The following is a 23,013-nucleotide window of genomic DNA, read 5'->3' as shown; positions in this document are numbered from 1 at the left end:
GGTAAAGGGGAACCAAGAGATTCTTCATAGTGATCACCCTCCCAGATAACATGGGTCGCAGCTGTCGGCTTTAAATCTAGATCTGAAAATCAAGTCCCCATCAGTGTCGGGCCTCACAGCAGCCCAGGGAAACAATCTAAACAGAAAAGCGCTGACACATCTCAAGTCAACCTTCATATCCCATGTGTAGCCCCATGACGAGTGTGTATACAATATGATAGATTACCCTGCAATTTACTTTGTCAATCAGTCATGGAATTAATTACATGTTACTCTTGCACTGTTATAAATAATGGTATGGCAAACAGTGCTAGGTTTAATGGTCCTTAGCGTTCAGCTATTAAATTGATGACACAGCCACTTCAGTGTTGATGAACAGGGACCTTCTCCATCAAGGATAATTTGTATCATGAAGTGTAACAAGCTATCCTGCTCCCATTTTTGCCAAGGCATTATTCATCCTGATCCAGGCAATGAATCCAGCAACAATGGAGGAACAAATATATTTTGTTTTGTGGTTTAAAAAAATCCCCTCATAAGTGTTAATCATGAGGACACAGAGGTTTTTGTATCACTGACATAGAGCTTAAGGAAGATGTAAGCTCACCATAACACTTGCCAAAATGAAACAATAAGGTGGATTCAGGAGAGGTATCATATTTTACCATGTATAATGAGCACTTTTTTGCCCAAATTTTTGAGGCAAAAAATAAGGATGTGCATTGTACATGGATAATACAAATTTGTTAGCGGTACATAAAATTTCTTGTACCATAATATGTCCAAAAATAAATGCTAACATTCCCTTATAATACAAAAACTAGTATCTAAATATAAATAAATAAATAAATAAATAATTGAATTAAAAATTAAAATGAAAATTTTTTTTCTTGAAAGTTTGGGCCAAAACGTGGGTATGCATTATACATGGCAAAATGTGGTAATTCGTACCCAACCACAGCTTCACCAAAGGAAGCGTTTAGGTGTCCTAGAACATCTTGCTTTTCTGCCCACTCCCCATACACTTGGTTGACTCTACTTACCCATCAGACATCATCTTAAGGGACATATCTTCCAAGAAGTCCTCCCTGACTTTTTGGACTAGGTTAGATGCATGTTATAGGTTCTGTCCCCTAGAAGACAACACTGAGACAAGGATTCATGTGAACACATTCCCAGAAATAACTGATAGAGCAGTGGGCAAGTGCGACCAGAAAAGGGAAGGAGACAAAACAAGGGCAGGGTATCCATCAAAGTCTCAAAAATGGGAAATTTGACTCAATCTTCCCAGGAATAACTAGAAACAATGTAGTCACATATCAGAGTTGTCTTAATCAAAGGTAACATTTAAATTTCTACATGTCAGTCACTGGTTAAGAGCTGCCCCCAAGAACTACACACACAGGGGAACAAAGTCTGGCAGCTTGGAGACAGTCCTCTAACAAAGATGTAGGTGCTGGGCATTGGGAGAGAAAGAATATCAGGAGTCGGTGTGCCCCCAAATGATAAAGGAATCAACAGTGATGTGGGCAGAACATACAGATAGCTGTACTGGCCCGGCAACGCTCTCCCATAGCGCCCTGTACACACTCTAAGAAAGCCCTTATCCTGCATTGTAATTGCTTAGTTAGTTGTCTGTCTTTCCTGCTAGACTGTAAGTTCCATGAAGGCAGAAGCAATGACTGTCTTGTTCATCATTTTGTCACCAATAACTGGGCATGGTACCTGGCCCGTGTTTGATGCTCAAAAACATTTATGAAAGAAGAGAAAAAAGGGTAAAGAGAAGTTGGTTTAATAGAAGGATTACACTCATATAATATACCGCACACTCAAAAACAAATGTTGGTAAAACAACATTCTTACAGGGGTCATGCTGGCCTAGTTTCACTCATTCTGAGCATCAGAATCTTGGTTCTAAAAGTCAGGTGTTGCCCATGTGATTTCACTTACATGTAGGATCTAATGAATGAACTGAACTAACAAGCAAAACAGAGACTCATAGAGGGAGAGCAGGATGGCAGCTAGTGGGGGTGGTGAGGGAGTGGAGGGATTGAGCAAAAAGGATAAACAACTCATGGACATAGACAACCGTGTGGTGATTGCAGGGGGTGGGAAATATAAGAGTGTTAAATGGTAATGGAAAAAAATACAATAAAAATAAAAAAATAAAAGTCAGGTATTGCTCATCTAGCCCAGGAATTCATTTGTTAACAGTCTAGCAGGGGCTCATAAATTAACTGGATGAGGGGAGAATAATCAGATGTATGGAGTGAAGGTTTGACTCATTTAACTATACAGTTAATCTGAACAAACCTACATATGAAAACAATAAGATTTTGAGTAACTCCCAGCTCCTCTTTATTATACTCTGTTAAGAGTCCTTGGCTAACGTGGTCCAGAGGGGCTGCTCTCTTCTGATCGCATCTGGATTGCCATTTAATCTTCTGTTCATTCTTTCACATGTATTTTTTTAAAACTGAATTCTCAGTGGCTTAGTAAAATGAAAGCTTATTTCTCAGTCAAGGAAAATCTACTTGGGTGTTCCATGAGCAGTCTTCATACTGTGATTCAAAGATCCAGACTCTGTTCACTTTGTAACTCCATCATCCTTTAAAGCCCTAGAGTCCTTTACTTCCAGCCAGTGGATAGGGAGAGAGAGAGGAGAAAGCACATCCCCTTCTTAACCACTTCAACCAGAGGGCAAACACATCACATTTCCCTAGTGGTAACGAGTCACATGGCTAGGAAATGTGGTTCACCTAGAAACAACCTTACACTATGTTGGAGAGCTAGCCAACTCCACCACACAGCCATTCAACAAATATTTATTAAGCCCCTGAGGTGCACAAGCTTCTGTCAGCTGTTTGGAATAAAATGGGAAGTGAAACAAAGTGGCTGGTGTTGCTGGAACTAACTTAAAGTTTATGGGAGAGATACAAATTGATGAGATAATCATTATAAGAATTATTATATGAAAACACACAATCCCCAAATGTTCAACAAAGAAAAAGCACAGAGAGAGAAGAAAGTTTAAAACAAACTAGATCTAGTTTGACTTCCTGAAGAAAGCACATCTAAGCTGATACCCTAAAATTTAAACAGAATTATCCAGGAAAAGTTGGACAGAAAAGCATTCCAGGCAGAGGGGACAGCGTGTGCCAAGGCCCTGAGAGAAGCAGGAGGAGGAGAGCATGCCTGTGTGGATGGAGGCCCGAGAGTGAGAGGGACAAAGGGGGCGGGAGAAAATGAGGCTTGAGAAGTAGACAGAGACCTTTGGGGCCCTATAGGCATGATTAGAATTTTGATCTTCTTCCTAGCTGTTGATTCTTATTGTGTGTGTGTCCTTCTGTTCACATGCTGGTCTATGAAGGGTGTTTATACACACGTATCCATGCCCGTGCTCTTAATTCCCCCTTGTTATGAACTTCCCCAGACATCCTTTCTTTAAAGCCAGTTGATTTCAATGGAACTGGGCTTCCTCCCCATGGTCCCAATCATGTGCAACACTCTGCCATTCCCTGGACTCACTGAAGGTGCTCGGACCTCACTACACACACAGCACACACTTGCTGTTCCTTCTACCTGGCAAACTTGTCACCCTCTCATATGTCAGGAGTAATTGCATTTGTTCTTCAAAACTCAGCTTCCCTACTCAGCCTGTCTTCAAATCCTTGGTTCTCTCTCTTCAAACTCCAGTCTGAGTCAGATGCTGTCCACTCCAATCCCACAGCACTCCGCATTAGAAGCACTGAATAAAATGTATACTTGGACTGATTTGCCCTACGAAATTTCAATATTTTAAGGAAAGGGGTTGTTTCCTTTTTCTTTGTATGTCCCCAGTGCCCTGGCTGCCATTGTTTCGTACCATACTAGACACTCAAAAACAATTTTTATTGAATGAGTGAAAAAATTCTATTTCAGAAACTTCTTTTCATAAGATGCTAATATGAAATATTTTCACCTATATACCAATACACACACAAGTTTTTTGCCCAAATTGGTAAATGCTGTATATTATGCTCTAATCTTGAAAATTATTCACAATGCATGCTAATAGGAACTGGGCTAGGGTAAGGCAACAGGTATATTGGATGCAAAATTTAAGGAAGCTTCATTCTCAGCTTCATGCAAGTGACAACTCTGTACTTGCAGTGCTCTGAGAATATGCTTCCTTAAATTTTGTACCCTTGGTTGCTCATTTGCCTCACTCGAATGCACTGCTCTGAACATTGGCATTTCAAAGGCTCTAGTAATCCCTACCATAGTCAAAACTGTTTAACTTTTATTATCCTGGGGTAACCCAAATTTGTTTGAGGATCTGGCCCTTTTTTAGTTTTTCATTAATGCCTATTAACCTCCTGCAGAATTGGTGCTCTGTGAAATGAACTTTTAAAGTGCTTTCTATATGGATTAATAATTTTTTTCTCTCTGCTCTGTCATATGATAGTGGAGAATGGAATTTAGATGGAAACTTGGGTCCATTTATCAAAAAAAAATAAACATCAAAAATACATTTACCTCTATGATAGCGAGGAGAAATTTCTAATAGTTTTCACTACTTTTGTTGGCCTCCCAAAGTGGTTATTGATGAGGCTGTTACTAGGAAGGCTGTACCCATCAATGAATGGATGGGTTTACACTTCCAGGTAAAGAAGTTCTGTTTCATCTCTCCAAAGACAAATAAAGCTATTGGTTTATCCAGTGATAGAAATGGAATGAGAAGAAATGTTCAATTACTTGGGTAATAAACCTGATAAGACAGGTCAGTGGCTCTGCTTAAGACTGTCAGAACCTCAGCTCTCTGCTTGTCCATCTTGCAAATGTGTGTCTGATTCCATCCAGATGAAAAGAATAGAATATCTGTTTGGCTGACTCATAGAACCAAGTCCTCCTATCTCTTCAGAAAGTGATATACTCAGTCTATCTATAATAATTCCTGTTTAGAAGAGGGGAAATGATTCTCTTACATGAGTTTCACTTGTTAGCAATTTTAAGCTAACAACTTAATACAAATTTTTAGTTTTCTTGCTTCATCCAGGAATTTCCAAACTCTTTCTCACACTAGGTAAGTATGTATCATTATTCAATGATACTCAAAGGGCCCATGACTCACTGAGTCTATGTAGAAAAGCTAAGTGACAGAGGGACCCTGTCACAAATAACTAAAGGAAATTTCAAAAAAGAATAATTGGATTATCATAAGCTTGGTTTCCAGGGTGGCTGAAGTGTACGTAATTCAGGGTCAAGAACTGGATCAGATGTGATAGTTGTCCAAAAGAGACATGAGTGAGAGGATCCAAGGATTAGCCCTAGGGGATGCTGAGCATCAGAAGTCCTGTTGTGTTCGAAGGATAAGCTAGATGTCCAAGCAAACCAAAAAAAAATTATAGACACTAGAACAGAGCAGGAACTAAGATCAATGGTCGTAACTAAGCAAGAGGATCCAGAATAATTTTTGTGAATCTGACTTGAATGTCTGAGTTTATTTCATATTGTCTTATGGATAGATGGTTAGTCTAATTTAAACATCCAGAATTGACTTGGACATGGTAGCAACAAGCTGTTTTCCACAGATCATTTCATGTGACTGGCTAGTAGTGGCTCTTTTCTCCATGCTTTTAGAATTTGTTTTGTTCCTTTTTTTTAAACTTCCAAGTCATGAACACCTATGATGGCTGCATAGGCAATAATTAAACAATAGAGTCAAGTAAATGATCTTATGTTGGAACGACACAGTAATCAAGTTGCCTGGCTGTGCCAAGACTTCCTCCTGGCTGTCAGTGAGTCCCATATTGCCAGCTTGTGGTTTCCAGGCCAATTAAGCCATACAAATGGAGTCATCAGGTTTTTTCTGGTCTTCAGGCGCCTTTTCCTCCTCGGGGACCCAATGGGAGGTTGTCTTCAGGCATCACATTATAGCAATCAATAAACCATGAGCAGCATGACTCATGTAGAAACAGAGACAGAGGCATTTTGCTAGAAAAAAACAGTGATTACCTGTCATAAGACCAGAGGATCATGGTGTTTTCTAGAGGTCAGGAATGTGGGATTCAACATGCAACATGGCCAAATACTAAACTACCCTTTGGCCCTCAAACTATCCCTTGGTTCTTCTTCCTGTGATTCCCCTCTCAGTGAATGATACACTGAATAATCCAAGCCAGAAGCTTAGGGGTAATACACAATTTTTTCTTCTTCCTCTCCTTTTCTCTAAACCCCAACATCTACTTAGAAATTGAGACCTATAGTGGCCACTTTTTAAATACCTCTGTAATCTTTCATGTGTAACAGAGTATTCATTGGACTTCTATTTCTCCCTTTTATTCATATTCCATGTAGCAGCCAGAGTGATCTCTCTCCATTACTCATCTTACTGTGTCATTCCTCTGTTTAAATTAGTTTATACCTCTGACTTACCTACAGAGGGTCAATCCAACCAAGGAATGCTACAGAATGCTCTCAGGTTTGATAAATGCTGGGGTAGATTGACATCATAGAAATAGTGAGATAGCATCCTGTATCAGCTGTAATGTAATCAGTGCCCCAGAAACTTACTGATATTCAATAAGTGTTCATTCACTCACTGTGATGAATAAATAGGCAATACAGTATATGGAAAATCATGGAATTTTTCCCAAGAGACTAAAGTTCAAATTCTCACTTTGCCAACACTTACCGATAGCACGTTATCATTTATGCTATTACAGTTATCCCAATTTTTCCCCTTTGCTTCCCTCCACCCAGCCTGTCCCCACTTCTAAAACCAATCCCCTCACTGTTGTCCATGCCCGTGGGTCATTCTTATATGGCTAATCCTTTCACCTTTCAACCTGTCCCCACTTCCTCTCTCCCCTCTAAAGTTGGGTGAGCTCAGAAAATTTATCTACTCAACTTCAATTTTCTTCAAAATATGGTTTCTTCAACACCCGCTTAATATGTTTTTTGTGAGGATTAAATGAGCTATACTTAAAGAACTTGGCCAATGAATGCCAGGTATATGGAAATAACTCAAATGCTAATTTATTAAAAAAATGAAGTGGCAGAACCAAAAGCATGTATTTATTAGGCATCACCTATACAGGGTCTTTCACAAAGGAAATTGAGGAGGCATGACCTCTGACCTGAAGGACTTACCACCTGCATTTCACACATCATCCCATTCAATCAGTTAACGGGCTTTTTTACTCAGGCTCATTATTCAGCGGAATTTGCCTCTTTCAATCCAGTTAGGAAATCTTTCCCCCTTGTCAAATAAGGATTTTAAAGTTTTTAAAATTTAGTTTGATGTTTCCAGGGGAAAGATCAACACCTGCTAGAGCAGACCTATGTTATGTAGAAATCAAATGGGAAGATTCTTAGATGGAATGTCAGACTCTCAGGGAGTTCTTACACCTCTATGTTTGGGAGACGAGAGTGGGGCAGGTTGAGCCAATGCAGAGTGACTCAGATCATGAAGCGAGAGCTCTTGTTGAAAGCACGAGGCATAAGTCACTGTCAAAGCCTGCCTCTTCACTCGGCTCACACAGCCATAGGAGTTTCAATCTTCCTAAAGAGTAGTGAGGTATGAAGTTAAAAAGGTTTGGACAAGCATTTGGGAGCCTCTAAAGCTTATCTGAACTAACCACATCTCACAAAGCCATAAATCTCCAATGAAAGCTTTGGAGAGTGACACACTTCACTGTGGAATGGCCCTGGGCTTGGCTGCAGTCCAGAGTAGATGTGTGAACTGGCGAGATAAAGCCAACATAAGCAATACCCTTCCCTTCTGGGCATCTCTGTCCAACACTCATGAGCACGCCATTTTAGGATTTTGTTTGCCTGCTCAGACCGGTGCTGCACTGAATGATTGTTGAGGAGCCAGGATGGCCCTTGAATGTTGTTTTTTGTCTGTGGTTGGCTTTTTTTTTTTTAATTATATTGAAGAAGACATTGTGAGCCAGGATATAATTGTAATTATTGCCACCGTTGTCACAAACCATGGACTCCTGGATTTTCTGTCCAGTGTTTCTCAATATGTCCAGAGACTACATGCATCTAAACTGACCAGTTGCTTACTTTGAAAGTGGAATCCTGGGACCCTTTCCAGAAAACTGAATCAGAATCTCCAAAGGTAAGGCCTAGGAATCTGAAATTTAATAAGATCTTCTCAGGCATCCTAAATCTCTAGGTATGGAGATTCAAGAATACTGTTGTTTCTACACTTAACAGACCACTAGCAAATTATCCCCAAGGTCAAGGTGTTCCCTCTCACTGCTCAGAAGTTTCCTTCAAGTAGTGGATGTAGGCCAATGGTGATGGTGTAGTTGGAGATACGTGGAAGCAGATGTGAACTGATTGCAATGGAAGCTTAAGGGTTGATGTGACTAGGAAGCCGGGAAAACTGGACGAAAGACAAGTTACAATGTTAAAAATAAATAAATATGAATTTTAAAAGTTAGGGGGAGAAGAACAGATTTCTTTTAACTATGAGAATTCTGCTGTGATCAGCGGTGTTGGGTAGTTTTTTTATCACAGTTTGGACAGCTCACCCTGGCCTCCAGGAACTGGACCAGATTCTGATTCTGAGAACTCAGATTCAAACTCAGTCATACTTTAAGTACCCTAAATATCCTACAATGGCAGTAGATAATTAAGCTTTCTATTTCTCAGTTTCCTCATCTGTAAAGTGGAGGTGATAATAGTGTCTGACTGGTAGGGTTGCTGTGAAAATTAAATGAGCCTTTAAGTACTTAGAGCAATGCCTGGGACAAAGTAAGCATTCAGTAAATGTTGGCATATCGGTATGAGAAAACTAGTTGTCACTGAAAACTCACTTCTCAGTGTGAATATGTAAATGCCAAGGGAGAAGCTGAGGAAAGATGTATCTATCACTCAGGGTCAACCAGAGAAACAGAACCAGTGAGACATACATATTAAGAGATTTATTGCAAGAACTTGGCTTATGCTGTTGTGGGATCAGGCTGGACAAGTCTGAAATCCTCAGAGCAGGCCAGCAGGAAGGGCAGGCTGGAACTCTTAGACTTAAGCTGAAGTTACAGTCTAAAGGCAAAGTTTCTTCTTTCTCAGAGAAGCCTTAGTGCTGCTGTTATGACTGCAGCTGATTCTATCAGGCCCACCTAGATTATCAGGGAAATTCTTCTTTAATTTTTGAACAGCTTCTTTGAGATAGAATTGACATACAAAGAATTGTACATATTTAGTGCATATAATTGGGTGAGTTTGGACATATACAAACACCTGTGAAACCATCACTGCAGTCAAGGTAACATAGCCAACACCTCTCCAAGTTTCCTTGTGTCCTTTTGTTGTGTGATTGAAGCACATAATTTTTGAAGTGCCCGATAGCATATTGTTAACTATGGGCACTATGTTGTACAGCAGATCTCTAGAACTTATTCACCTAGCATGAATAAAACTTTATACCCATTGAACAACAATTCCCCAATTCCCTATTTTGCCCCAGCTCTTAGCAACCTCTATTGTCTCTGCTTCAGTGAGTTTAATGGTTTAAATCCTTCATAAAAGTACAATCATATAGTATTTGTCCTTCTATGACTGGCTTATTTCAATTAGGATAATATCCATTCATGTTGTCACAAATGGCAAGATAACCTTTTTCTGTAAGGCTGGAATAATATTCTATTGTATGTGTCTACCATGTTTTCTTTATTCATTGATCTGTCTGTGGACACTAGAGCTGTTTCCATATCTTGGCTATTTTGAATAATGCTGCAGTGAATATGGGAATGAAGATATCACACCAAGATTCTGACTTCAATTCTTTCAGATTTACACCCAGAAATAGGTTACTAGGTCAAATTATATTTGTATTTCATAATACAAATTGTAGTTTTGTTTTTAATTTTTGAGGGCCCCATACTGTTTTCCATAGCTGCTGCACTATTTTACATTCCCACCAATCATGTACAAGGGTTCCAGTTCCTCCATATCCCTGCCAGCAATTATCGTTTGTGTTTTTTAAAATAATTTATCTTCTAACAGGTATGAGGTGATATCTCATAGTAATTTTAATTTGCATTTCCCTGATAATTGGTGATCTCGAGCATCTTTTTTATTTACCTCTTGGCCATTTGGATATCTTCTTTTGCTAAATGTCTGTTTCTGTCCCTTGACCATTTTTTAATGAGGTTATTTGTTTGGGTCTTTTTTTAAAAACTACTATTGACTTGTAGAAGTTTCTTATATATTTCAGAAATTCATCCTTTATCAGATATGTAGTTTGCAAATATTTTCTTCCACTGTGTAGGCTGCCTATTCATTTTTAGGTTTCCTTTGCTGTGCAGGAGATTTTTAGATTGATGTAGTCCTACTTTTGCTTTTGTTGCCTGTGCTTTTGGTATCACAGCCAAGAAATCATTGCCAGGCTAATGTCAAGAGATTTTTCTTATGTTTTCTTCTGAGAGTTTTACATTTTCAGGTCCTATGTCTAAGTCTTTTATCCATTTTGAGTTAACTTTTGTGTATGGTGTAAGATAGGGATCCAGTTCCTTTTTTTTTTACATGTAGATATCCAGTTTTCCCAAAATCATTTGTTGAAAGGACTACCCATTACCTATCGTGTGTTCTTGACAAACTTGTCAAATATCACTTGGCCATATATGCATGGTTTTATTCCTGGGCTCTCTATCCTGTTCTGTCAGCCTATAGATCTTTATGCAAGTACCATGTTATTTTAATTACTGTAGCTTTGTAATTTATTTTTAAATCAGGAAGTGATATCTCCAGCTTTGTTCTCTCTCTCTCAAGATTGCTTTTGTAATTCTGGATTGACAGAATTCAACACAATTTCATGATAAAATTCTCAACATGCTAGGTATAGAAGGAATGCACCTCAGCATAATGAAGACCACATATGGCAAGCCCTCAGCTAACATTGTTCTTAGTGGTGAAAATTTTAAAGCATTTTCTCCAAGATCATAAACAAGACAAGGATGCCCACAATTGCCACTTCTATTCAATTAGTAGGGGAAGTCCTAGCCAGTCCTAGTCAATTATGCAACAAAAAGAAATTTTAAAAATCTAAATAGGAAAAGAAGTAAAATTATCTATTTTCAGATGTCATAATACAATTTGTAGAAAACCTTATGGAGTACACACACACACACACACACAAAACTGTTAGTATAAATCAACTCAGTAAATTTGCAGGATACAAAATTAACCTATAAAAGTCAGTAGCGTTTTTGTTACTCACAGTGAACAATCCAAAAAGGAAATTTAAAAAACAGTATCAAACAGATTAAGTAGTGATACACACACACACATGCACACACACAACTGAATATCATTCACCTGTGAGAAAGAAGAAAATCCTGACACTTGCTATAATATGGATGGGCCTTGAGGGCAGGATGCCAAGTGCGATAAGTCAGACAGAAAAATATAAACACTCTGCTAGGTCACTTTTAGGTGGAATCTACAAAAGCAGAACTTGTAGGAATGGAAAGCAGAATGGTGATTACAGTGGTTACTAGCAGCTGGGGGTAGAGGAACTGGCAAGATGCTGGTCAAAGGTACGCACTTGTGGTGAGAAGACGAGTAAGTCCTGTGGGTTGAATGCACAGTATTGTGATTATAGACCACAGTACTATACTATATTATATACTTCAAAGTTGCTAAAATACTAGATCTTAAATGTCTGACTGAAAAGAAATGATAATGATGAGACCCAATGGAGGTGTTAGCTAATGCTAACATGGTAACTATATTGCAATATATAGATGTATCATATCAACACATTGTATACCTTAAACTTAGCCCATGTTATGTGTCAATTCTAGCTTAATAAAAAAAGAGAAAAGAAAGAAAACAATCTTTTACAATAGCATCAAAAAGATTAAAATACTTAAGAATAAACAATCAAGGCGGTGAAACTGAACACTGGAAACTAAGAAATTCTGATGAAAAAAATTAAAGGAGACACAAATAAATAGAGAGGCATCCATGTTCATGAACTGAGAGATTTAATGTTAAAAATATTCATACTACCCTACAGATTCAGTGTTATCACCATGAAAATCCAATGGCATTCTTGCAGAAATGGGGAAAAAAATCCGAAATCATGGAAATCACAAAATCTGTACTTTAAAAACAGCTGATTGTGAGCTGATTAATCATGTCTGCAAAACATGCTCCCTGCAACACCTAGACGAGTGGGTGATTAAATACCTGGGGGCTGTAACATAGCCACAGTGACACATAAAACTGACCATCCCAAAAAGCTACTGAGCAGTAAGCTGGCACCGCTGTTGAACACATTGTTCTTCTAATGGGTTCAATGCAACTATGAAATAAGAGTAGGAGGGAGTGACTTGACCACTCCATGCGCATCTGTCCATGCATTTTGCAAACAAAGCTGAGAGCCCAGGGAAAATGCACATGCTGTCACCTCTGTGTCCTTTTGCAGGGGAACAGTGAGCAGCTTCTCCATGTTGCCTGGTGTGTTCATTGAGCCTTAGAGGACCCTAGTAGTTTACAGTTTCAATCAAAGATGGGGGCTTTTTACACAAAGTAGACTGAAAAGAGTTTCATTATGAATTCCTGCTTCCATTCAGAGGCAGGTGACAAAACAGAAAAACATCAGCTATGACACTGGACACCTGGATTCAAATCCACCTTGGTCACTTTCCAAGTGTCCAATCAAGTCATTTAACCTCTCTATAGCTGTGAATGACACCTATGAATGACACTTTCCTGAAAAAGGTAATAATAATATTGTCATTTTAATGCTATCATAAAGGATTAAACACCATAACACATTGATCAGTTAAGACAAACTATGAAGTTTAGCTTTTTTTTAGTTCAAAGATACCTAGTGTTAGCTGTGTGATCTTGGGAAACTTACTTCACCATCTGAGCATTGGTTACCTCAGCTGTAAAATGAGCAGAATTATAAACTGCTCTGGAGATGAGTTGATATATATGAGGTGCTCAAAGCAGTACATAGCTATTAAGTCTGGTACCTAGTAAGCATATGTATGTTCTAATTATTGTAATTTGGTATTTGTGATAGTGGTGAAATCAGGGAGGCAGAAAACATGGATTTCAGCCCCAGCTCTGCACTTGGTCCAAATCACCAAGTGATAAAAAGGAGCAGGTATCAAGCAGAAGTCACTTTACTTCCCTGCCATCAATTTCCTTCTGTGTAAATTGAGGGAATTGACAAGACCATCTGTTGAGCTCAGACATTTTAAGACTACCTCAACTCCACTGTAAGCTGTAGGAACTCAAGGAGTCTCAGTGGCTTGTAGCTAGTTTTTAGCTTCTGATCTCTCGCAGATCTGTCAAGGCTCCCTCATTGATTCACATCAGGATCACTGCCTCTGTCTCAGTGTTTCTGCAGAGCCGCTGGTGTGTTTACTTTCCACCGAGACATGTTCCTCTGTCAGCCTCGCCAGAGCTGCTACAAGCCAGCTTCCTGGCAGGGAGAGGGAAAGACAGTGTTTTTATTTTTCTGCCTCGCTGTGTCCCCCTTCCTTTGGGATCCCTTCTGAGAAAGGTCAAAACAGAATTCTGCAACTGCCTTGATGAGAAATGCCAGTCAATTGAAGAAGCAGGGCCAGTGTAAAGGGTGGTGCCTGCCCCTGGGAGGCCCCCACTGGAGTCCTGTCAAGCCTGACTCATCCCCCAGCTCCGTGGTCACTCCCTTTCTGCCCCAGGGAGACAGCATGTTATAAATACCTCAACTGCTATGGCTGGCAGATGGAGGGGAGGACAGTAACTAAAGCATGATGGGATATTAAGAAAGAGCAAACCAGGGTAAGTAGTTTTTCTTAAGATTTTGTGACAAACCAGAGTAGTATGTCCATCCCCTCTTGCTTTTTTGATATTCTACTGTGGCTAGGGAGGCTGGAAGTTACACCCACTTTCCTAAAAGAGGAGGGAACTTCTACCCTATTTCCCAGTGCAGTGGAATGTTAAAAAGGCTGCTTCTGCTTCTTTTTATGTATTTTTTAAATGACAGTTTACATTCAGTATTATTCTGTGTTAGTTTCAGGTGTACAGTATAGTACTTAGATAATCATGTACTTTACAGAGTGCCCCCTCCCCATATTTCAAGTACCCACCTGGCCCCATACAGAGTTATTATGATATTATTGACCACATTCCCTATACTGTATTTTACATCACTGTGACTATTTTGTAATTACCAATCTGTACTTGTTAATCCACTTTTTTCTTTTATTTGCTTCTGCCCCCATTGCCTTTTTACTTGCTCCTCCCCAAAGGTTGAAGAGGGAGGACATGAGTGTCAGACTCAGGCAGTCTGTGACTGTATTTGCTACCAGGCAAAGCTGTGAGCCTTGAAGTATGGTCCCAGGAACCAGCCTTCTTTTCTTTTCTATGTCCAAGCCCAGAAAGCCTTCTTCTGTTTCTTGTTCCAGGTAACAAATGTGTCAGGCTTAGCAAGGAAGGACGGACAAACAGGGAAAAAGCACCTGGCTGGAAGGAACTGTGGGTCAACAGTGTTTGACCATGTGAGGTTCACAGTGCACACCCTGAGCAATTTCTCCAAGTGGCTGGGTCATTGATTGCTTCCACTGTCCATTGGAATAAGTGAGGTTGAACTTCATCCTATCTTGAATGAGAGGGGGGTTCTTATCATACCCACCAAAGCTGCCTTGCACTGTTGGGCATTTCAGCCAGGATGAGCTACGCCTTTCATTGACTTTCTGCAACCTGTGCAACCACAACCCGTCTGAGAAACAAGCTCAGTGAACATCCCACCAAGTCCACTGCAGCATTGTCTTTTTGACTTTCTCTGCTACATTTTATGCATCTAGTCCTGTAGTTTCCATTTGAACGTTTTCAGCAATAAAACAATCTTTCACGAGTTATTTTGTTTTTAGACTGGTATAACTATTGGCAAATCCTTTCTTTGTATCTTCCTTATAAATTCCTCGTGAAATTTTCCCTCCTTTTGGAGTCAAAAATTCAAATACCTTTTTATATGACAGTGTTTTGAGTACCAACGGGTTCTTACACTAGGTTATGCTGTAGTGATCTCAGTGGCTGGAAACAAGGGCAGCTTTGTACTTGTACACACACATGTCCTTCATGGACCATCTGGGGTCCACTGCAGGGCGTTGCCCTCAGTAGGCACTCAGGCTGACAGAACAGCTACTACTTACTAGTCTGCTTTCAGCAGCTACTGACTGAGTGAACATATATAATGGCCAAAGAGTTAGTGTCAACTAAGTAATGATTTTAACTGAATTTTAACTTTTATTCTCCAACTTCAGGGGCTCAAACTTTCTTTCCAAATCTGAATAAGATATCTTGAACTCCAATTCCATGTTATTGCAGAAGTTGACCTCCCTCCCCAGTATGTCTCCGAAGCTCTACTCCTAGGACTCACCTGTCAAGCTCTTTCTCCACAGTCCTGCTCCCCACCCAATTTTCAGTCACAGTGTGGGCCATCTCATACTGCTCTCTGGTCTCTTTCTCCCCTAACATGGATACAGCCCTTCTCCTTTATTCTCCAAGTCACCACCAGCATAATGCTGTTACTGATAGCAGATTCCTTGGAGTGTCGGGGGTAATGGCAGAGGGGAAGTGAAGAGGGGCATGGAGGGATATGTAAATAACTTAACATTGAACATTAGACATCACAGTTTCCAAAATTCCTTACCTGTCTCTCACCTCCTCCCTGTCCAGTGCTAGGCCCATCTTCAGCCTCTGGTGAATCCTGCCCTCATTTCTTCTCAACTTGCATCCCTGAGCCCACCCCCTCACCCCCTCCTTACAAAGGAAAAGCTCAACTTCGCCATTACTTTATTCAGCAGAGCAGTTTAGCTCCCTTTGTCTTAACTTCTTCCATTCTGAGTTATTCTGATCCATTCTCTTTCATAATAAAGGGCTTATTCATAAATTTTGTAAGCAAAACAATCTACCAAAGCCTCCACAGTTGAAGAGAGAACAAAAGCTGAGAAATTAGTTTTTCTTTAAAATGCCTAAAAAAATTCTTAGCAAATGCTTTTGATTCTAACCAACCTCATTTAGAGAAACTTTAAAATACAGTAAGCATGAATTATAAGGGGTGTATTTGGGAATATTTAGGGAGTAAGATCATGTAAGGCCTTGGAAAACCTATATACATTACCTATATACGTTTTGATGTGAGCAGGACATCAGCATGAGTAGTGGATTATGGGTGGTAGGGTAGCAGGAGAGTGGCATGGAAATGGAGGAAGCAGTGATGCAGGTGGGCAGGGGCAGTGGGAATGGAGAGAAGTGCTAAAATCAAGCCTGATTTAGACAACAGAATGCACAGGAGTTGGTGTGGGAGAATAAAGGCAGAGAGGAATATCAGGAATGATACCCAGTTTTCTTTTTGTAGCAGCGGGGCGAGTGTTGGTACAACTTACTGTGGTAGAAAATAAATGAGCAGGAATAAATTTAGGGGGCAAATTATGTTTCACTTTAGACATATTTTATTTTAGTTTTGTGGGGCATCCCACAGGATCAAAGAAAAGATTCAAAACTTGGGTTTTCCAGGCAGGACTGGCCAATGGGATGTGCATTCTGAGAGAGGACTGGGCTGCCTCTTGGAACCCCGATATTCCAGGGAAAACATCTGAATAAGAGATCCCCTTTGATGCCTTGATCTCATTTGAGTGTTGGGACTTCCTTGATGCAAATCACTGGTGTAAGATTTAAAAGCTCTGTCTAAAGCACTTGAGACCCTAGTCCAGCCTCCACCCTGGAAAAACACGGAAACTTCCTTTTCACCTAAGTATATATGACCAAGCAGAGGGCTGGCTGCTGATCTAATCTGAGTCACCCAGCAAGGTGTCACCTGGGAGCCCAGAAACATCTTATATGTGATGGATGCCTGATATTTACCAGTGTGACTTATCTGTCACCATTTTCCACCCATGTCAAGTGTGGGTACAGTTGAAGAGTTAACAGTTTTGCCTTCCTACTCATTTTTCTTAACATCACTCTTTTGCCTTCAGGAAAAAATATAGAAAAGGAAAATGGGATTAATATGATCTCATTCCGAGCATTAAACATAAGCTGTGCCTGTAGAAACTCCAGCCATGGACTCAGGCATCTGAGTCCAGCTGTGCCCCGGGGAGGCCATCTGCTGTGGGGACAGAGCACTGGAATGGGGGTCGGGACACCTGCCTTCAGACGCCAGGTTTTCATTCACTAGGTGGTCCCTTTGTCAAGTCACTTATCTCCCTTTTGGTCTTACCGGTCTTATCTGAAAAATATGCAGATTATTAGTCACTGCTGCACCACAGGCTGCTTGGAGATGGTGGCACAAAGGCTACCTCAAGTCCATAGCAACTAAAGGAATGTTACACAGCACATGCCACTGTCCTAGACTGCTGGGCTTTTGTTCCCGACCAAGCACGTTTCTCATTGCATTTGCAATGCCTTCAGCTACTGTGGATGCATTCTTAATTTAAAAGACAAGCAAACCAAAATAAATAAATAAATAAAACTTTTTTTCTTGCAGTGCATAGTGTGGGACTGGGACTCCAATGGCAAACATGACTTCATTGGAGAATTCACCTCAACATTCAAGGAGATGAGAGGAGCAATGGAAGGAAAGCAGGTACGTGGTAAACCACTCGTGATATTTCCCCAGACACTTCTCTCATGATGCACCCAGGTACACATGAGCAACTGCAGGTGAGACGTCAATATATGATTAAAAGGGATGAGAGGAGAGCATGGTGGGATTTGAGCACCTAGCTTCAAATGCTGCCCCAACCCAAAGCAACTGGGGTGACCTTGGACAAGACACCACCCCAGTGTGGTGTGGCTTCTCCATCAGTTAAATGAAGAGGTTAGATGAACATAGTTCTAATTTCCTTTAGCTGTATAGCCTTAGACAAGTGATTTAGTATCTCTGTGCCTTGGCTTTCTCTCCTAAAAAAAATGTGGTAATTGTACCAATTTCATAGAATTTTGTGAAGATTAGTTGAAATAATTCATGACATGCATTTACCAGAGTACCTTGCACATAGCTAGAACTTTCAAAATATCTGCTGTTAGTAGTGATATTCTTTTTAGCTCTACATTTCCATGACTTGGTAACATTGGTCACACATTTAATGCTTTGAAGAGATTATTTGATTCCTCCAAAGTTTTTCTGGGCACCGGATCTTCATCAAGTTCCACCTTTTTATTCTTTGGGTGCCAAGACATGTCCCCACACTGTCACATGCCACAGAGGCACACAGGGGTTTCCTTGTACCACACAGGAACCTAAACCTCCTCTGTGTTCTCACAGACACGTGTGCTTTTATACACACATATATATCAATTTATCAGTCAGTTACTGTCATCTAGATGTACATGTAACTTCTGCTCTTACCTGTTCGATGTTCACCTTCCCAATTTCCAGCTGTAGAACCTAAATCTCTTTGCCTGAGGGCTTTCTCTGGCTGCTGGAGCCTATTCTGCCCATGCCCAAGTGGGCGGCAATGTTGAGGGAGAGTAACACCAGCCAGGGAGCAGCCCTCAACAAATAATTAACAGGAGTTGAAGTATAAAAGTGGGAAAACTCTGAGCTGTGTACCATGCAGTTTCCCAGGAGGGATAAGCCATGGTTGCCCACAGAGGTAGCTGATTTTTTTGACTGCCTTCCCTCTCTCAATTTCCCACTTTATTGATACTTCCTGATATTATCTCCCAGGTGAGTTACATGCAGTAAATCCTTGCCTCGGTTTTTGTTTCTGGGAGAACTCAAAGCAAAATACCTGCTATTTGTCCTCTGCAGCCAGCTGTTCCCGTGGAATAGAAAGGAATGGCAGCAATGGCTTTGACAAAGGTCTTTTCCCTTAGAAATAAGACCTTGCCCCCGATCTGGTCAGAAGTGTAGAGGAGATGTGCCGCGTCATTGTTCAAGTCTCTTATTTTAGATGTGAGGTCAAGATATAACCAGGCTGGATGGAAACAAACTAAATTGTTTAGAATTAGAAGCTTTACCTGAACCAGATCTTCCATTGAATACACACCTTTGGGCTGGAAACTCAAAGGCAGCTCTCTGCATAGTTGCAGCAAAACCTGCTATACCTGCTCTGTTATGTACTAGGCACCACAAGACACTTGTCTGACATACAGAGACCTTCATCTGCAAGCAGGCATGCAGAGTTTCAGGGCCACAATGGAAACCAGCACTGAATTGTCAGTAAAGTCACTCCCAGGCTAAAAAGGAATATAGCCAGAGAAATTGCTCCATTGAATATACTGGATCAGGCTCTGTGGAGTTAATAAATCAATGACAGTTACTGACATCTCCTGCTAGAGCTCTAAAGAGGTTTACAAAATTTTGTCTTGTTCCTATCTGCAAATAAAAATATTTAAGTTAATAAATATGAGAACCATTTCATCTTGAGGCTCCTAAGAGGGTATTAAAAGTAGAGCGATAACATATGTCACAATTGAAGAACACCAAAACCTGATGCATTCAAAGTAACAGAAATAAATCTTAGAGTCTCACTGAGGAAATGGACCATATGCTGCTGTATTTTTCTGTATCACTGAGATGCCAGAAAGATTTTAGTGCAACCACCCAGCCCATTTTGACACATTTGCACTGTGGGAACTACTTCCTTATTTGGTTTTACTAACATTGACAGTTATTTGAGGAACACCTACTAAGTGCCAGGCACGATGCCACACTCTAGTTGTGCCATGACTGTGCATCAGAGGAAACTGTAAGCACAACTCAAATAAACAAAACAGTAAACATGCAGTTAGAACTTGTGACAAATGATATAAAAAAACTGAACCAATTTAGTTATAAAGGTGTGGTATAGAAAAGATCATCTGAAAAAGTGACATTTAAGTTCAGGGTTTTTAAACATGAAAAGAAGTCACCCATGTAACAAGCAAGGGAAAAGCATTTCAGACTGAGGAAACAGCATGCAAAGTATTGAGTTAAGGAAGAGGTTGGAGCTGTTCAGGATCTGGAAAGAGCCCATTGTATCTGGAGCAGAAGGGTGAGGGAGTCGTGCACAAGATGTGGTGAAAGCCAGAGGCAGAAGCCAGGAAAAGGAGACTCTGATAGCTCAGGAAATAGAGGGAATTTGGGCCTTTTTTTCTAATCGTAATGAGGGTACTCTAAAACTGTGCTATTCAATACAGTAGGCACTATCCACATGTGACTATTTAAATTTAAATTTTAATTAGTTAAAATTTTAATTCCTCAGTCACACTAGCCACACTTCAAGTACTCAGTAGCCTCATGTGGCTAGTAGCTTCAGTACTGGCTGCTGCAGGTATGGACTATTTCCACCATTGCAGAAAGGTCTACTGGACAGTGCTGCAAAGGAGTGTAGGCAAGAGCATGACAAGATTGGGCTTAATTTTTTAAAGATTACTTTGGCTACTTTGTAGGTATAATCAATTACAGAGAGACGAGAGTAGGGCAGAGAGATCTGTTTAGAAGCTAAAACTAAGGGCAAGACAAGATGTGATAATGACTTGGACTAAAAAAAGGTGATAATAGAGGTGGAGGGAGGTGGAGAGATATAAGAACAATTTTGGAGATAGTAGCTACAAGATTTGTTGGGGGATTCTATCTGAGGGGGGAAGGGAGTAGGCAAAGAATGACTTGAGGATGGATGGGTACGTGTTGGTACCTTTTCCCAAATGAGGAAGTCTTATTTCAGGGAAGTCCAGTTTGTGACGAAGATTCAAGAATTGAGTCTGGGGGTGTGGCATTCAGAGGACTTACCTGGAGATGTATTTTAGGAGCCATAAACAATGAGATAGTATTTAAAGTCAAGAGAATGGATGAATACACTCATGGAGAAAAGATAGAAGAGATAATAGGGGAGGCCTAAATGCTGCAGAAGAGACAAAGAGACAGAGAGACATGTAGAGACAGAGAGACAAAGAGATATTTTTCAAGCTCCTTCCTGTGAGAGTTAAGGTTGTTCAGGTACAGAGTAAATTCTTGATCAACTCTGATTAATTCCTAGGTAGCCTTTATGAACATGGTTGGTTTGAGGTGGCCAAAAGGGAAATGTGCAAGAACAAATGGGAGAGCCCTTCCAAGACATTCCTAGGGGTGCGTGTGACAACTTATAGGCCAAGCTTTGGAGTGAGACTGGTGTGATCTGAATCCCACCTCCTCCAGTGACCACCTGTGTGACTGAGCCTCTTCTTTGAGCCTCTTCTCTTGCCTAGAAAAGTGAGCTATAGGGGGAGTTAAGTGGGATGGTAGATATAAAGTAAAAAGCCCACAGCTACATGATAATCTCATGCCAAGACAGATGCAGACCATTTAGACTTGGCTTATTCAGCACCACCTGCCCACCCATCAGGCATAAAGTCCCCAAGTACCTGCCAGTTTTCATTTTGCTTCCTGGGAACCCTTGCCTGGCTGAGCCAACTCATTCTCCACTCTTGGCCCATCTTTGCCTGAGATAGACATGAGTAGACTTTTTCCTGGGTGGTCATTATAATTCTTAGTAGAGCTTGGAATCTAACTCATTCAAAGTTTGTTATGTCCTGCTTGATTAAAAAATTGAGGCTAATAGCAATTATTGAAAATGAAAATCAACAGATTTAATTTTAGGATTTTCTCTTTCCAATTTTTAGGTAAATCCCTAAGATACTTGTGTACGCCATAACATTAGAGGAAGCTTTGGAGGAAAGGGAATTTCAGTGTTGATGGGTTTCTGGGTGGTCTTGGGTTGCTTTTTCTGAAATACTAAATCTACTTTGAGACAGAATGGAATCCTCAATTACCAAGTGATGGCCCCATGAAGAATGAATTAGAAGAAAACCCAAGAAAGGAAAGAAAGACAATCATCATGGTGGTGGAGAGATTAGATCTTTTAAAAATAAGAGTGGAGATCTCCTGATTTCACATTCAGTTTTGACTCTTTTCTCCTTCCTCCCTCCCTCCTTACCTTCCTGCTTTCCTTCCTTCCTTTTCTTTTTTTCTCTTCTCTTCTCTTCTCTTCTCTTCTCTTCCTTTCCTTCCTTTTCCTTTCTTTTTATGAAAGGAATCTTAGAGGCTTCTTAACCCATACCACATTTCTCTCTCCCAAACCTGTGTGAGGTTGCCCAGCCTCTACTACAACTTCCCCAGTGTTGAGAAACTGGTGTATCAGTTATCTGTTGCTGGGTAACAATTTATACCAAAACTTCCTGATGTAAAACAAAATCAATCAGTATTTACTCATGATTCTCCAGGTTGGCAAATTAGGCTGAGTTGAATTGGAATAGCTCTTCTCCCCTACATACGGTGCCAACTGAATTTACTTATGCATTTTTGCCTCAGCAGTTGGAACTTTTCCATGTGCTTTTATTCACCAAGAAACCATCCTAAGCTTTTTTTACATGGTGGTGAGAACTTCCCAGCACAAAGCCCCAGTATAAAGGCACTTTCAATCCTCTGCTTATATCACTTTTGCGAGTGTTCCATTGGTCAAAGAAGTCACCTGACTAATCTCAGCATCTTTGTGGGAGGAAACCACACCAATGCAAGGACACTGAGAGAAATGGATCTCTGTGGACCAACATTCTGTCAATCTACCTTACTCATGTCTGCCTCAGAGATTGCTTCATTTTCAGACACAATTTTCAAAGAGTGAAAATTTGTCTCCTGAGGAGAAACCCAAGGATTCAGCTCCCACAGCATGATGGACAGAAGCATTCATTGGATGTCTAACTTCCAGTTGACTTTATCCCATGAAGTGCTCCAGAGGCTGGAAAGGTTGAGATCTGTTCCCTTAGAGAGCCCCATAGCTCCCTCCTCAGTCCCCTGATGTTCCTGCAGCTCTGACCCTATCCTTCAAAGATCTCTCTTCGGAGATCAAGTGTGTCAATCCTTTACTTTAATGCTCAATAAACACATTATCCCCATGAGTTTCTTATAGCTGGTATTCAATATTCCTCAGTTTTTCTACCTTTTAAGTCCATTCCCAGGCACTAAATAAGACTCAACACTTGGGTTACTCAACTGGGTGTGTTCAGATCTCTCCTTTCTTCTGATGCTTGACTTGACCCTGTGAACAG

At 40.4% G+C, this 23,013-nt stretch overlaps 1 protein-coding gene across 3 annotated transcripts in view; it reads left to right on the top strand.

The window, feature by feature from the left end:
- The window catches only part of CPNE4 (copine 4), a 419,459-nt gene that overhangs the window by 357,164 nt on the left and 39,282 nt on the right, over positions 1–23,013 (top strand). For all 3 annotated transcript variants that reach the window (XM_028518762.2, XM_028518761.2, XM_036030654.1), the window contains one exon: positions 17,489–17,587. In XM_028518762.2, the coding sequence (XP_028374563.1) occupies positions 17,489–17,587 (99 nt within the window). The remainder of the gene's footprint in view (positions 1–17,488; positions 17,588–23,013) is intronic.

The sequence above is a fragment of the Phyllostomus discolor genome, chromosome 7, assembly GCF_004126475.2.
Source record: "Phyllostomus discolor isolate MPI-MPIP mPhyDis1 chromosome 7, mPhyDis1.pri.v3, whole genome shotgun sequence".
NCBI classification, from domain to species: Eukaryota; Metazoa; Chordata; class Mammalia; order Chiroptera; family Phyllostomidae; genus Phyllostomus; species Phyllostomus discolor.
The sequence above is the reverse complement of the archived record's forward strand: the minus strand, read 5'-3'. Positions and strand labels throughout refer to the sequence as shown.